Raw genomic sequence first — 17,342 nt, 5'->3', positions numbered from 1 at the left:
TGGAAAATATACAGCACTGAAAAAAACTGAGTTATCAAACTAATTAACGCAGTTTAGATGCAAAGTTATGAGGAAATAATGTTGCAGAGAGAAATTAATGGAACTTATTTTAATCCAAAGGTAAACTTTGGATTTTCTATTTTCTTATTTGTCTAATAATAGCTTTCCTTCTATAATTTATTAAACATTTACACAACAGAATACACAAACATACCTAGTCAGCCAGTGCTTCAGCTGGAAAAACACACAAAACATATATGTAGCATGATTCTCCCATCCCCCAGAAAACGAGAAAACTGTGCAAAGGAATTGTTTTGAAGCTCAGAGCTTCTGAGTATTATTGCTAAATTATAAACAAATGCAGGGCCAACCTTCAGCACGTTAAGTAATTCAGGAGTCTCAAACAAATAGCCTCATTTCAACTGTCACTGTTTACAGTGTCAAAGATTGGCCTTGGCCCAAAGGTAGTCAGAGAGTTAAGGGGACTGTTCCTCAGTTCTAATCTGCAAGATCTAGCACTGATCCCTAAACCAAGCCACGGAGAAGAGCCCAGAGCCACTAGGCAGGAGACAGTCAGAAGAGAGCGAGCTGGCACCCAGCAAACTGGCCTTGACCCTTACTTACCATGACCACAGAGGGGTGGGCCGAGGTCGCGGGGAGGAGCTCCCTGTCCAGGTCCTCCATCCCCTCCGCCAGCCCCTCCACCTCGGTCACCGTCAGCAGCATGGTGGCGTGCTTGGCTTTCATGGTCAGCATCTTGCACTTGGAGTTCAAAGAAGCGATCTGCTCCTGGTAGCCCTTGATTTTCTGAGCCAGCTCCTGAGGAAACATTTCCGCCCCCCCGCGCCCCGGGTGTCACAGCAGCAGCAGAAGGAAACAGAACTAGTAGCGTTCATCTTCCTCCGGGGCTGGCCAATGAAATCTCAGGGCTGCGCCAGACGGAGCGGCGGGGAGGCAGGATGTGGACGGTGCGAGCGCGGAGCCTGCCTGCCGCGCTCCCCGAGCCAGACCACAGCGCGGCGGGGCCGGAAGGGGTGCTGCGGCGCGCGCGGCGGCAGAGACGACGGCAGGCGGCCGGGGATTCTAATCCCGAGAGACGCTCCGGGCCGGATCGGAATTTATGGGAAGTTAAGCCCTGGCAACTCTCTTTAAAATGCCTAAGGAATCTGAAATTGCCAGATGGTTCATGCCAGGCAAATTAGGTCATGTGATGACTAACACTGCCAAAAACGCAATGCTCAGCTCTTACCCTCCGGAATATGTCAAACAGAGCAGTCATTTGTGACAGACGCATCACAATGTAAACTGCTCCTGAATTCCTGTGACCCCGGGGAGTTGCTTTTTTGCAGATAAGGTGAATACCACTTAGGAAACCCTTATTTGTTTTATGCAGATTACACCCCAAATAAAATTTTGTACATTCATGACATTTTCCCTCATGTACTCCATCATGCCTCAAATGTTTCTGATGCCTCAAACTAGAGCTTTGAACTTGAAGTGTGGTTCAATTTTAATGGCTTTTAAATTTATTTGTTGTTGAAAAAAATTGTTTTAAGAGATAGAAGTTTTAAAACTTTTACAAAGAGCTAATTGAAAATATATTCTGAACAGCACATAGCTCTTAAAAAATCTAATATATTAAAATATTAAAATCCTAATAACCTAAAATGGGAACTCTAAAATGTTAAATTTATACTTTCTTGCTTAAAAGATGCATACATAAGTTAAAAAATGAAGATTTAAACATTCATTCTTTTTTATTACATTCATGTAAAACATTAACCCTAAAAGTACAAAACCACTATTTTTTTCTATTCCTTTTATTTGGCTCCTTCACCTGAAAACCTGTCATTTAGCGTTTGTACAGAACACATTTTCTGAGTCTTTAAAATGATAGTGTGTGTATACACACTCAAACTAGAGCTTTGAACCTGAAGTTCAGAAACAAACAAAATGACAATAGCAAAATGATACACGTATGTATATGTACATGTGTATGTATATATGTACACACATACCATTTTGCTACTGTTGTCATTTTGTTTCTCCCCTCCCAACCAAAATTGACTGGGTGGGTGGAAGGGAAAACAGTCCAGCAGAACTCAGCCAGCATCCTGTCTTCTTTCTAGTACAGAAGTACAGGAATTTTTTAAGCAAGGATTTAAAAAGTAGAAATCATCACATCTTTACCTTTCAGGGTTACAGAAACTTACTTAGTTAAACCTAATAGGATTTTTATAATAGCGATTAAATAGCTATTTACTACATCTGGTCTAGTGCCTAACACATGAGTACTCTATAATAATTGGTAAACGTGTACACATGGAAGTCATCTACCAGCCCACCGGACTCCTTGAATTCTCTGTTTTCATAGGACAAATCACTAAGCCTCCTTGCCATGGCTTGCCCCATCTGGCAGATTTGAAGACTCTGTGTGAAGGGGAGTTAGTCTTAGTCCTCCCATGCTTCATGCCCACGTGGATGGTCACGGCCCCTACCGCAGTACCCTGCCTAGCACGCTGACAGCAAACGCCCATTTCCTAAATCGATGTTCTCAAGTTATTGTATATAAAACTCATCTAGGGGACTTCCCTGGCAGTCCGCTGGTTAAGACTTCATGCTTCCAATGCAGGGGACGCATGTTCAATCCCTGGCTGGGGAACTAAGATCCCACATGCTGCTCGGCACAGCCAAAAAAATTTAAAAATAAATAAAACGCTAGTAGCAATATTAAAAAAAAAAAAAAAAACACAACTCATCTGAGTTGTTTGTTAGAAATGCAATACTGGTCTAGGCTTCAAAAGTTTTTGATTTACTAGGCTTATGAGAATCTGCATTTTATGGTTAGTCCATGTGATTCCCTTGGACAAACATCTCTCGAGAACTTTCTTCTGTAAGAATAAACCTGCCTATATCCCATGAACTTTGCAGCTTAGTGGTCAAATTCGCTAAATCAAAATGGAGCACTAAGGGGGTTAATGTGTTCCCCAGTCTCAGGAAGCATATGTATTCTTAGTTTTTACTGAGTATTTCTGAAAATGATTACAGAGGATGAGTGTACAGGTGGGAATTTCAGGTACAGGAGCAGGCCTTCTGTGTCAGGTGGAAAGCAAAGAGCTCTGAGTATTCTCTCCTATCATTTAAAAGCGACAGGATAAGTTTTTTCAAATTAAATGCAACATTTGAAAAATTACACGAAAAAAATGTGAATTCCTTGGAAATGAACAAATGATCCATTATCTTTATGAGTTTAAGTTATCCATATGGAAACTAGCCTCACCTCAAGATTAAATTCCATTAAAAGCAGACAGAAAATACAGGAAAAAACATTCTTCCCAAATTCTATGTTATGAATCAGGCTTTCCCCATGCAGCACTTTCCTTCCTGTGTTTGTTTTACACATACAATGAGCCTCACACAGGACTACGTCATTTTAAATATGAAAATGGAATCTAAATCACATGACAAAACTAACACATCTACACTAATGTTTAGAACTGGGAGGAGAAAATGTGACAAAATGAACAGATCACTGAGTAGCAGCCAGAGGACAGTCTACGGCTGACTCTGCTGAGAGCCGGCACTGTAATGATCTTGGGCAAGTCATTTATTCTCCTGGACCATCATTCTTTTCTTTTATGTGCGATCTTAGTTCCCTGACCAGGGATCGAACCCATGCCCCCTGCAGTGGAAGCTCAGAATCTTAACCACTGAACCGCCAGGGAAGTCCCCAAAGGTACTAGATTAGAATCTGGTTTCTATCAGTTACTAGATCTGGAAGATCAGGAGGTCATTCTAAAAAATCAGTTTTTGTTTTCTTATCAGTAAAATGGAGATGATACACACAAAAAAATTCTTACCTCACAGGGTTGTTGTAAAAGATAATCTAAAAACTTTGTGAATTGTTTTAAAAAACATAAAACAAACAAAAAAAACCCACAGCAGCAATGATAATTATTGTTATTCCAGATAGATTTTTTAAAACATATTTTCTGTGCTGTGACTGAAAAGCTGTTACAACAAAATTCTGGGTCTTACAAAATGGGATTAAAAGTAGTTTCAAAATAAATTTGTATTATACAGTGTAATGTATGACATATAAACAGTGTTTCAAATAGTTGCAAAACATCTTTTCATTTAACCAGTGGCAGAAGAGAAATGAATAGTTAACACAGATGATTATCTATGATGTAGAAGTAAATGTAGGTGGGGTATTCATTTACATTACTTGTAAATCATATACAACTGTTAAGTGTTGGATGCACTCACTGGCTGTGACAAGAAACTAGAGAACTGCATTTGGAAAGGGGGGAAGTGAGATTTTCCAACCTTACACCTGAAACTAACACAACATTGTTCATCAACTATGCTCCAATATAAAATAAAAATTAAAAAAGAAAAAAAGCGACAGTTGAATCTTTTGAGAATCTTACCATGATATTTGGTTTGGAAAAATTGTTGTTCTTACGACAATGAAGTTAAAATAGAGCCGATGGAAGGAAAAACTGAATGTCTATCCTTGGCACAGAGAAACAGGACACACCCCACCCCAGCCCCCCGTCACTTTCCAAAATTCATGATGCTGGGAGCCAGCCCCCAAGGAAAGAGTAAATGTGAGCTATATAGGGTTTGACAGGTCAGGAAAGGAAATTCACTGCTAAGTGTCAAGGAGCTGGAACACTCAAGCTCCTTGTATGATCTCTGGGACCAGGTCTGCACAAGGGATGTCCAAGTCCTAAGGTCATAATGATTCCAAGGGTACAAAGAAGGAGGTGCATTTGAAAATGGGGAAGATGCTAACAGGCATAATCTGGAAACCCACAAAACAAACAACATGAGTCATTCTCTGATTCTGGTAAAAGGAGGTGAAGTGACCTATACGTGAAAGAGCAAATGATTTTCTTTTTAACAAGAAATACCCCTTCTTTTAAAAGAGGACCATCAAAGCAGCAAGGCTCTGAGCACTGCTGTTCCTTGCAGTCTGTAAAGACAGGGAATACAGTGTGTTTTGGTGTATGAACTGTGAGAATTCTGCAGGAGACAATCGGTGGGTCGTGCTGGAGATATGTCACGAATGTCGGGTCAAGAGGTTCTGGAATCAAGAGAAAGACTCACGCTACTGGGTCTTGGAAAGTATCAGCAAAAATAGCCCTCAAAATGTAAAGAGAGTCAAAGAGGCTCTCCAAGAACCCAACACATTATGCCCTGGACAGGGAAGACCTTTCTCTTTCATCCGCTGGAAACCAATCACATATTCTCACCAAGCCAGTGTCCTGCCCTTGTACTTGGCTTGTCATACCTCGTGCCGGGAAATCTGGGCTTGCAGCTCCTGGATGTTGCTGGTGGCCACGGGCTTATCCTCAATCTCTCTGTGAGCTCCTTCTATGAGCTCCTGGAGGAGCTGCATTTCGTGCTCGTATTGTTCATATTGCACCACAGCCTCCTTTGACAGAAAACAAAAAAAGACAATTATCTGTCTATGTCAATAACTGTGTAAGTGCTTCTGTGCTGCTATCTGCCAAACTCTGGTGCTAACTCCTATTTACCCATGTGTCAAGGGAACAAAGAAATGATGGGGAAAATTCCCAGATGATTCAAATCCTCAGCTCTACTCAGATATTTCAGAGCCTTCTCTCTAAAACATTTCGGCAAGATTACTGATGGACTGAAAATAGTTAAGTGGCTAGATCCTCTTCTCCTTATTGCCCTAAAGACGGCAATGTCATGGTCTAGAACATGGTAGAAAGCAGTATGAAAAGCATGGTTACTTCATTGTTCCATGAAAGAAATACTAAATATATACGTAAGGCACTCAGCTAAGTGCTGGAATAGGGGATATAAAAATGAATGAAGCATGACTTCTACCCTCAGGAATTTACTGTCTAACAAATTACAAGATAATGCAAGTAGAGTTGACCAAATAGACCATTAGTGGTTTAATGAGAGGACATGTATACAATTTTTAGATAAAGTAGGTGAAATATTAGTTGAAAGTAGATAAGAGATAAATAGTGTCATTTCTTCCTAGTAAATAATTGTTCTCTTATTAGGGGAAGAGACTAAGAGTTATAGTTGGATGTACTTCTCAGGCAATAAAATGCATCAATAAGCTGAAATATTAAAAAAAAAAAAAAAAATTCTGTAATACACCCTAGCAGTAAAGTCTTATTACAAAGTTCTAGATGATTTTCAGATGAACAATGAGATAAAAATCTATGATTGAATATCAAAATTAACCTTCATAAGTTGTTCTTTATAAAAAAAATAATTGCTAAAAGATAGTTTTCACCAAAGGATATTTTTAATAGAGCTTTCCCCAGGCTTTTGTGGACGATCCAAACGATAGCATCTCATGTCCTTATTTTATATAACCACAACAAGCTGTCAGAGTTAACACTCTGGATGTGTTTTGATGGCTGAGCCCACGTAAATGCTAAGAAAAGCAGCCCATGACTCATCGGCTGCTGCTCTGCGGGTGGCGTGGGGACCGCCTGCAGACGCCGCTGGCCCCGCTGCACGTGCCTGCATGATGTTGCACTGCTGGATGGCCGTGTGCTGGAGCCGGCTGGCCCCCTCCTGCAGGCGCAGAGCTGCGTGGCACAGCGGCAAGCTGGTGACAACGTCCTCGGGGATCCGGAGCGCGCTCTGGCTCATCTGCACCGCGTGCACTTTTGGCTTGAGTGACTCCATCTCAGACAGCAAATGCTGAAAGTGCGAGTTCATATTTCATATTTTAAATGTTTAAATTTTATATCTTATACCAATTTGATATAAATTTATTTATTTACATAAAATATATGTATACATAAAATAGACATTTTCCATTTAAAATGTATATTCTGAAATATTTTAAAATTTTACGTTTTAATGGTGTATTTCATAAGCAAGAGACATTTACTAAATTACAGCTCTGTCCCAAGTTATACAAATTTTCCCAGGAATTTTTTTAAATCATGCATACAGTGCTCAGACTATAACAGAGTTTAGAAATTACTTTTCCTAACTATCCTTTCTTTTTCAAAAATACAGCTCCCTACCCATTTCCCCTGAATTATTTTTGCTTGCCTGTCGGTGAGAGAGTTGCTCCTTGAGACTAAGACGTCCAACCTCTGGAGAAGTCAGTGTTGTCTGGGCTTGCTCCAAAGCAACTTGTAAGTTTCGGAGCTCTGTTTCAAATTTTTTCATATCCTGCAGAGTAAGAGCAATGTGAATGTCGATATATAAGCACTTGAAGTCCAAAGTCATAGGTGGAGAATAGCATCATGTAACCAGGCAGGACCCTATAGGGCCTTCTGGGGCAGACCCCCTCCCCAATACCCTCTGCTTGAGCTCCTCTCTGAAGTACCCAGATAACAATATCTCATGCACATTTCCTGAGCTGTTTAACGGAGCTGAAAAGCCCCCACCAGATGGAAGATGTTAACTACTTGCTGACCATGAGCTCACAGCCCCAGGCCTCCTGGAGCTTAAGGACTGATACTGTTAAGCCCTGTGACACCTCCCTGTTACCTCACCATCAACCAGTCAGAGAACTGTGCACAAGCTGATCACATACCCTGTGACGCCCCTCTCCCTCTCCCGGCCTTTAAAAATGCTTTGCTGAAACCCTGCAGGAAGTTTGGGGTTTTGCGGGGCATGAGTCACCCGTCTCCTTGCATGGCCCAAGTCTTTCTCTGCTCCAAACTCTGATGTTTAGGTGTTGTTTGGCGTCACTGTGCGTCAGACACCCGACCATAACCATCACAGTCAAGAAGGCTCATCAGAGGTAAGCACTCTACGTTTGCTATACAACCACGATTGTTTTTTTAATGATAGACTTTTCCATTTAAATTACTTAAAAAAAAAAAAAAGTTTATGTTTTACCTTGGCAGCATCGTGGAGGTTCTGCAAATGAATTCTGATCATCTGCCGCAGCTCCTCAGTCTCCCGTCCCAGGTCTGCTACTTGCTGAGACATTTTTTCCGTATGGTACACGCTATCGAGGTACTGTAATTTCTCAGTCATCACTTCCAGATTGTTGTAAATCTCTTCAGATTCTTCTAGCATGGTCTAGAGTGAATTATCAATGTTCATGACATTGACAGGTAGGCAGAGAGGTATGGGTAATCAATACGGTGTGGTGTAAAGACCATCAGACTGGGGAGGGAGTAAGGAGACGTAATTCACATTTTCCCTGCACATTGTGTAGGTCGTGTGTCTTACTGTGTTTAACCTTCACAGCCCTGTGCCTGCTCCCCACTTCCTGTTACCCCCTTTTCAAAAAGAAATCAAGTTTCAGGAGCTGTAAACAATCTGTTGAGGCCACCTGTGTTGGACCATAAGGCTAGCGCTCCATCTGCCACCCCAAGCGGCTCCCTGGTGAGGGTCAGGACGTGAGTATTTCCAGCAGTGGTGACGCTCTGACGCACTGGGTATCTTCATCAGGTCACTGGCCCCCCTTTTCTCATATTCAAACTAAAGAGATGCTTCTCAGGTCTCATATTCTGTATCTAAGACCTAAGCATATATGGATCTAAGAAATGAAAACAAGACAAGAGCATCACAAACACTGGCTTTAAGTGAGACAAAGGGGTAGAAACAACTTGGGATAAAACAAAGCCCTTGTCATTCAAGAGAGTATCATCTCTTGGGACAACATAAACAGAATAATAAGCACATAATATGCATTTTATGAGTAGAGTGAAAGAAGAAAGGGTTAAGGATGCCAGAAATGACATGTGCTACTACTTGCAGGAGGGTTGAGAGAAGGCTTCCTGGGAGAGTCACATCTGAGCTGAGTCAGAAGAATGTTTGCATTGACAGATGGGGAGGAAAAGGAAAGACATTTTATGCTGAGGGGACAGAATAATAAGCAAAGGCACATCGGTGAGTGAGCACAAAATGTGCAGTTCCTGGGGTGTGTGATGTGTAAAGAGGAGAAATGGGAGATGGGACATTACTCTTAGGCAATAGATTCTTATTTTAAAAAATAAAGTACATCTTTTTTCTCACAATAAATGTCATATACATATATTATATATATATTATATAACATATTATACATTATATATATTATAATGTATATTATAAAGCTTAGAAAATATTGAAAAATAAAGAAGATAAAATAGTCCATAATCCCATATCCCAGAGACAACTTTAAGCAATAACTGCTGTTCAGTTTGGGTATAATTTTAGGTAATTGAGATCGTAACATACCTACAATTTTCCTTCTTTTTCACCTGATATTAGAATACATGCATTTTCTCTCTGTGCGTTGTTTTTGGATAAAGTCAGGCAGTTTTCAGGCACGGGAGAACTCCCCAGAACGGTGTGTAACAGGCTGAGTTTTCTCCTGAACGTCTGTGTGAGGTCACCACCAATACCTGACATCTGTCCTCCTGTGTCCCTCAACGCACTCAACCCGCTGAACCGCCCAAATCAAAACAACCTGGGAACCATCCGTGGCTCCTCCCTCTCTTTCAGCCACACCCAATAGCCTACAAGTCCACAGTTCTTGCTGGGTAATACCCCTTGATTTTTGTCCTCTCTCAGCCTCCAAAGAGAGGCCTTGTCATTGTCTACTGGAATACTGAAACGACCTTCTAGTTCTCTTACCTTCATCCATCTGTTTTCCACAGGCTTCTAAGTCATCTTTCTTAAACTGTAAGTCTGAGCTTGTCACTTGCCTGCAGAATATCTGTCCAAGGCTTAGAGTGACTTCAGGAGAAAGGCCAAGTTCTTAACAGGCTTCCATGATCTGTCTTTGTCTTCTCTCTCTTTCCAGCTCTGTGCAGACCTCCTCGCCAGTGCACCACCTACAGCACCCCTCACTCCTACTGCCAGGATTTCAACATGTGGTTTTGTCTAAAACTCCATGACAAGTAGGCTGCGTGTCTTTCAGGATTCAGCTCAGAATCACCTTTTCCTTCCTTAATCTTCTCAAATCCTGGGCAGTCTGGGTTGGGTACCCGCCCTTGAGTTCCTTCAGCATCTTGGGCTCTCAATCCCTGCACTTATCACACTGTATTGTAATTGTCTAGATCTGTCTTTCTATCTCCTTTCTCCCTTTAATTATCAACTCCCTGGGGCAGAGGCAGGGAATATCCTTTGTGTTTCAAATGCCTAACAAAATTCCTAGCTTTGGAAAGCACTCTATAAATGATTATTGAATACATAAATGAATGAGAGCAGGAGCTATTTAAAAAAAAACAAAAACCAAAACAAAACCAAAAACTACCTTCTTGGTCATTTTAAAGACTACATTATATTTTATGAAATCCAAAAATTTACTCAGAAAACTTATTTGACATTTAAGTTTTCTTTAAAATTCCAGTATAGTCATTAATATTCATATAAAATATTTCCTACATTTTGGATTACAGAGTAGTAATGTTTTGATGATCATGATACATTTTCTAATTGTTTTGCAAAGAGATTTAACCAAGTTACCAGCAGTGTTCGAGAGCTCTCACTTCTTTAAATATGAGCTTTTAAAAATACTGTTAACTTGATAATTAAAATGCTCTCTCTCTTTTAAATTTGCATTTCTAGATTTCTAATGAATATTTTTTCATTGTTTACAACCAATTGTAACTTAAGTCTTGTCTGTTAATGTATAATGCATAACGTCAGGCAGAACAACTCCGTAGTTGTTTAAGAAAGATTTCTTGAGAGGAGTGTGCAGGATTGATTAGAGAAGAAAGATAAATACAGGGAAACCAATTAGGAGCCTGTTAAAGCATTCCAAGAAGGAGAAAATGAGGCTTTGATCTAGAACCCTGTCAACTGGAATGGAAAAGGGGATGCATTTAAAAGACATGAATATATATAAATCAGAATAAAAGAGAGAAAATCTAAAATACTTGAGGATACTCATGTAACTTAAATAAAGACCATTCTGTATTTGATTGCAAGATAACTGGCTATTAGATATCTGTATCTAATTCAAGCCTAAATTATAAAGGGATGAAATAATTTCCTGGATGATATGGTTGAGAGAAAACTTCAGAGGAAATGAAGTAATGCGGTCCCCATGTGGTGTGGACTCATTCCCAGCTGACCCCTACTTCCTGCGGGAGGTCAGCCCACTGTGACCAGGCAGAAGGGCTGGAAGGAAGAGGCATGAGATTGAGGCTCTGACTGAGGACCCATGTGCCAGGGACTGTGCTTGATGATGGCACATATGTTAAACCATTTGATCCTCATGATAACTCTGCAGTATGAATATCATTTACATCTCCATCTTATTGATGATAAGACTGAATTCTGAGAGGCAAAGTAGTTTCCTCCAAATTACACAGCTCTAAATGGCAGAACTTGGTTTCCCCATCAGTCTGAGTCTGGAGGCTATAATCTTTTCACCTGTCCCTACAGCTCTTCCTGGGGAAGAATTTCCCACTACATCCCTGCATACAATTATTTCAAAGAAGCTTCAAAAAAAAAAAAGTCCTATCTGGATGATTATTTTTGGTCTTGGGAAATGGAAAGTCTAGGGGAGACAGAGGAGGATATTTATTTATATATACGGTCTTATGAAATCTCATGGGTAGCTACTTTCTTTCAATCCCCTGGACAAGTTGTTAGGGCTACCTTACCTTTCTTTTTTCCTGGCACCTACAATAATTTTACATCATGGTCCTCTAAATTTTCTGTCAGCCTAGCCAGTTAAATCAAAGTACTCTCTTAGTTATTCTTTGAAAACTATTTTCCCAAAGTTACCTGATGTGAAATGTATTGTTCCCGAAGTTGGCTTGCAGAATTCCATGCAATCTTTCCATGTACTGAGACTTTAGCTTTCTCAATCCACTTCAGAATTGACTCCAGCATTTCACTGTATTCTTCTAAATGGGATGCTGCCTGAAAAATCATTAACATTCAGATAACAAACGTAAACTCTGCTTCGTGAGCTAGAAATCAGTCTTCGATCTCTCTTTGGATACAATAATCCTATGAATTGATCATTATGATATCTGTGATATCTAAAGGTATCATGAAAAATTATTTCCTTATTGAACATCTATTAAGGACTTCCCAGTGACTTTAGGATAAAGTCCAAGTTCTTACTATGCTTGAATAATCTTTTAAAAAAAATTCTCCATTCTTATCTCTTATTCCTCTATCTAGCTCTTCTCTCTCCCTCCTTTCCTACTCTACCCTCACTGAGTAAGGAGGTGGTAGGTGGGGATTATAGGTTTCAACATTATAATTTATTGGTTGCAAATCCTGATTTAACTCATCCCTGATTGCAGAAAAAAACATAGTCAATTTGCAAAAGTTCAGTCTATGCTCAACAATTATGATGATGTGTGACCTGAACCAATTAAGTAAAGGCAAACATACATATATATATATATTTACTTATTTATAAAAAGTCCATTTATATGAACACCTTTGTCAATCAATTTATAATATGGTTTGATATAAAATAAAGTCAGGTTTACATGTAAATCTTAGGAATACAGGCATGGTATGAAATAAGCTACACTTAAATTACTCTCATCATTGTCCATATTATCTTTTCACTTATTTTTAAAAGCAAAAAATAGAAAATTGAATTTTGGCTTTAGAGAATGTTGATTACCGGCTGGGAAAACATACCTGGCTGAGCTTAGAGAGCCGGTTATCGGCCTGTCTAATGGCCTGTTGGTGAAGTTCAGTCAGTTTTCCTATCTTCTTGGCCAGTGGTTTACCCAGTTGGCCATTCTGTTCCGAGAATTTTTGTACTGCTTCATCTAGGTCCATTAATTTTAAGTTACAGACGTCTAATTCCTTTCCTAGCACCTGGATGGTCATCAAAAGGAAAGAACGTTAGACTATAGATAATAAATTTCTCCAGATTTTCCAGAATCAGAAGGATTATATGTTAAATGATTTTTGTAAAAGCCAAATATATACGAATAATTCAACTATGATCAGTTCATTTCTGCTTCTTCAGTTGAAAAGGCAGAGCAGGATGTTTTGTAACCCTGGTGTTTATTTCCTACGAGGCTGAGAGAGCTAAAATTTTCCTTCTGTCCCACCCAAAAAGGATTAGTCACTTTACTCATTGGCAAAATGAGAACAGGTATTTAACTACCAAGAACATCCTTCATTTTGAAATTTATATACTTGTAATCCTAAACCATCATTCAGTCCTTTGACACTACATGTGCATGTATATGTATGAATACAGTTCAACTGTGATAATAAATTATACGATATAAGTAGCTCTATATTATTGTATTTACAAAATTTCTTTACTGCCTGCCTTTACTCTCTGGTTTTCATGAAGCCTGCTAATCAAGGAAGCTTTTTTTTTTTTTTTCCCCCTGTATCTTCAAAATAAACTAATGCAATCAAAATATTTAATTCATTCAATAGCACCCCTTATATTTCCACTTCTCCTTCCTTACCTTTTGGTCAGTTTTAGCTTGAACTAAATTATCTGTCTTTGCTCTCAGCTTGGTTAGAATAGTTGTGAGATCTTTGGCTATCTTCTGAATTTGCTGGCTGAATTCCTGACTCATGGCCTTGCTCTGTTCAACTTCTTTTATTTTGGCCTGGATCTAAATAATCAATGAGAACAGAAAAATCAACCATAGTAAAAATTGGATAATTAATACTAACATATATCTCCATCTTCAGATATTGCCAAGAGGCACTTTAGGTCATCAACACTGCTTGGGCATCGAAATGCCTCAACAAGCCAGCCACGTGCAATTACAAGCTCTCATGGCTTTCCTTGCAGCCTTACTTCCCATCATTTTACGTATTAACTGCACCTCTTTCTGCTGCTATTTCAGCAAAGGAGTAAGCAATGCATGTACAGTGATTCACTCATCAGATGTTTACAGGAAGCAGTGCAGATAGCTGAGTTTGAATTCTATCTTCTCCACTTACTAACTTTGTGACCCTAAACATACAAACTCTTCTAAGCCTTTTTCTTCATAAAATGGAAGACGATTCCAGATAATTGGAGGCACACAGATTTGTGTCCATGCACCTTTCCATAAGTAGCTGTTAATGATCTGTTAACTCTTTTTCTAACTTCCAGTTACCTCTGTATATAGTATGACAAAAAAGCACAGAACATGTCCAATGGAAAGGAAAATGAAAAATCACAGTTAATATTTACAAGTTTCTAATGGCTTTGATTTGATATGATAACATTCATATTTTGCTTATAATAAAATGTTGAAGGGAAGATGGTAAAGAAATATTTTCTTTGTATAAATGAAAGGCCTTAAAAAAATCTCTTTAAGTGATGCAGATGTAATGTATGGCATGGTGACTACAGTTAACAATCTTATATTGCATACTTGAAGGTTGCTAAGAGAGTACTTCTTAAAAGTTTTCATCACGAGAAAAAAAATTTTTATAACTATGTATGGTTTTGAATGCTAACTAGATTTATTGTGCTGATCACTGATCATTCTGTAATATATAAAAATAGCAAATCAAATCTCCTTAGCAGTGAGGAAATACACCATTAAAAGAGTACTTTTTTTGACTTCATTATTTTGAGTTGAGCGCTAACGTAAATGGAATGCATGTGAATAACTCTATTATAGGGAAATTTATCCACAGGGGAAAAAACCCTGAAATTTGAACTTCTTTTTTTAAGATCTGAACTCGCCAGGTCATCCTTCCCAAAAGACCTTCCAATGTCTAAGGAGAAAAACCAAATAAGTAATACTGTAAAATATTAGTATTAAAATTAATATTTTAATACTTAAAATAGAAAATAATAGTTTAGGTCAATAGTATGATGCAGTAGAATTAGACTTTGATGAAAATTTTTAAAGACTTTGCATCATACACTGGAGAGTCTAAAAGGTACAGCACACTTACATGAATTTTATAGTTTTATAGTTTCTATAATGCAATACTACTTTCCATTTCATGTAGTAGTTTAGAATTATCCTCCCTTTATCTTCTGTAGACCAGTTTTAACTAAACTGCTTTAGTGTTAGGCCACCAAGAAGGTCCTAAAACCCATTATGTTTCCATACAAATGCTACTGAAGCTATTTTCCCTACGTGAAAGTGTATGTTCTTTACGAGGAGTTAAGATAGAAATATCCCTCTGATCTCAGTACTATGAATGGCTATGTAGAAATTTGTTAAATTAAAAAAAAAAAAAAGATATGTTTTAAAATTTATACACATTCCTTTCCTTAGTTATTTGGAAGTTAGAGTTAGACTGATAGGACTTCCTCTAGACACAATACGGGACCCTATAGCACGCATTTGGGGTAGAAACCTCATTCCTGGTTTTACCTTATTTTTTTAACTCTGATTTTCCCTTTTTTCAAATATCTTCACCTACTACATCTTGCTGAACTGAAACAACAAAAGAAGAGTGCCTGGCAGACTCTGGATACTCAATAAATATTCGTTGAATACATGAAATGTATCTTTGTTTCGTTGAGTAATTTCCTTTTGGAAGCAGATAAATTATCTTTAATGTTGACAGTATTGTTCACATCTAATATCTTCTCATATACTTCTTGCGTATGAATAAGACCTCTAATTTAATATTATTATTTTATACTGATCTTTTTTTTTAAACTCTGTTTCCATGAAGACAGGATTGTGAAAATCACGAACTCTCATACAAGAGTACTGAGCCTATAAAAGAGTGGAAAAGTACTCTTTCTTGACCGTAGGTTTACCTGATCATGGATAGTTCCTAGGTCCAAGGCCACTTCAGCTAGCTGAAGAGAGAGTTCAGAAGGTAATATAGTATATAGACCAAGATACTTATTCTTCTGTTCTTCAGCCATTTTCTCAATGTTCTGTCGGTGATTTGTGGCTTCTGTTAGGAGAATCTGAAGAAAAGATCAACATAAGAAATTTCTGGGAGCCTGACAAGGAAATTAATTTTTATGGGTACAGAGACAAGGCTATATGCATTGTTCCTCAAAATATGATTAAGTGTGGAATTAGAGAAACACATTTACAAAAAGCAAAATTTTCTTTAGTCTCAATAAGAAGCATGTCCACTTTATACAGAACAAAAGAAAGCCCAATGAAATAATACTAAAAGTCTTTTTTAGAAAACATTTCTAAAAATTTTTAATTCAATTATTTCATTGAATATAAACAGATACATTTGATTAAAAGCAGGACAATTTTTTAACATGATGGGTCTAGGGAATGAGTTTTGTACCTTAAGTTCTTCAAGTTGAGCATCTATTTCTATTGTTGGATTCCCCAAATACTCCTTCGTTTCCTGAACCCAAGATTTTACTGAATTGATTTGGGTCTCCACCACTTCTCGCTCCTTCAGCTCCTGCCTTACCACCTTTCCGTTCTTCTTCACTTTCTCCTGCATGCTTTAGAAACAATAAAGGGAGAAAGCAGATGTGGACTGAAACGAAAGGAACCCCCCCAATACATGACATCAAATTGTCAAAAACAGACATTAAAAAAGTGAAGCCGCCTATCTTTTTTCCAAGTAAAGACACTTCGCCCAAACTGCCAGATAATTTTCAGTAACATTTAAGTGTACTTCAAGTATAACAGAAGAAAATACATCATGTGAAGTGAATGATTTATCCTTGGAAAATTGAGAGCTGACATACTCCCATGCCACTAAACTGCAATTCATTTTCTTGTCGAGAGTAACCTGGAGATTGTTTGATTATTTATTTCCTCTTTGAAAATCTACTCATGGTGCAGAATCATCAGCCTTTAAAAGTAATGTGTAACTGGAATATTTGTGACTATTAGAAACTAGTCTTTAAATAAAGACTCAAACTTTGGAAATTTTATGATTAATAATGTTCAACATCCAAATTGTAAGTCTTTATTTGAATTGACATAAATTTGGTTAAAAAATTTAAATAAGTGGAGTCGGATTATCCTGAACTCATCTACAAGTGACGGGGTGAATGTAGGATATGTATGAGTAGTAGTAGTTAATACAGGAGTTAAATTACATAGTGATGTTTCCTCTCTGGCCCCATAAGTGAATCAAGCTGGTTACATATCATTAAGATTAATTTTCGGGACTCCCCTGGTGATGCGGTGGTTAAGAATCCACCTGCCAACGCAGGGGACACAGGTTCAAACCCTGGTCCGGGAAGATCCCACATGCCGCGGAAAAACTAAGCCCGTGCGCCACAACAAGAGAAGCCCGCAAACCGCAACGAAGAGTGGCCCCCCGCTCTCCACAACTAGAGAAAACCTGTGTGTAGCAATGAAGACCCAACATAGCCAAAAATAAATAAATAAATAAATAAATAAATAAATAAATAAAAGATTAACTTTCTCTAAGTTCACTATCAGTAAATGACTATTATTTACCTGGACTTTGGTATCATCCTTGCTCTAATCTATGTGTCATCCAATTTAGCCAATGAGTTATCAAGATTTATCAAA

General features: G+C 38.4%; 1 protein-coding gene across 1 annotated transcript in view; it reads right to left on the bottom strand.

The window, feature by feature from the left end:
- The window catches only part of SYNE1 (spectrin repeat containing nuclear envelope protein 1), a 448,877-nt gene that overhangs the window by 167,218 nt on the left and 264,317 nt on the right, over positions 1-17,342 (bottom strand). The window contains exons 81-90 of the mRNA XM_061207647.1: positions 16,129-16,294; positions 15,632-15,787; positions 13,371-13,523; positions 12,577-12,759; positions 11,698-11,835; positions 7,864-8,049; positions 7,066-7,188; positions 6,523-6,705; positions 5,300-5,443; positions 625-819 (exon numbers count right to left, since the gene is read on the bottom strand). Of these exons, the coding sequence (XP_061063630.1) occupies positions 625-819; positions 5,300-5,443; positions 6,523-6,705; positions 7,066-7,188; positions 7,864-8,049; positions 11,698-11,835; positions 12,577-12,759; positions 13,371-13,523; positions 15,632-15,787; positions 16,129-16,294 (1,627 nt within the window). The remainder of the gene's footprint in view (positions 1-624; positions 820-5,299; positions 5,444-6,522; positions 6,706-7,065; positions 7,189-7,863; positions 8,050-11,697; positions 11,836-12,576; positions 12,760-13,370; positions 13,524-15,631; positions 15,788-16,128; positions 16,295-17,342) is intronic.

The sequence above is a fragment of the Eubalaena glacialis genome, chromosome 12 (assembly GCF_028564815.1).
Source record: "Eubalaena glacialis isolate mEubGla1 chromosome 12, mEubGla1.1.hap2.+ XY, whole genome shotgun sequence".
Classification (NCBI taxonomy): domain Eukaryota; kingdom Metazoa; phylum Chordata; class Mammalia; order Artiodactyla; family Balaenidae; genus Eubalaena; species Eubalaena glacialis.
The sequence above is the reverse complement of the archived record's forward strand: the minus strand, read 5'-3'. Positions and strand labels throughout refer to the sequence as shown.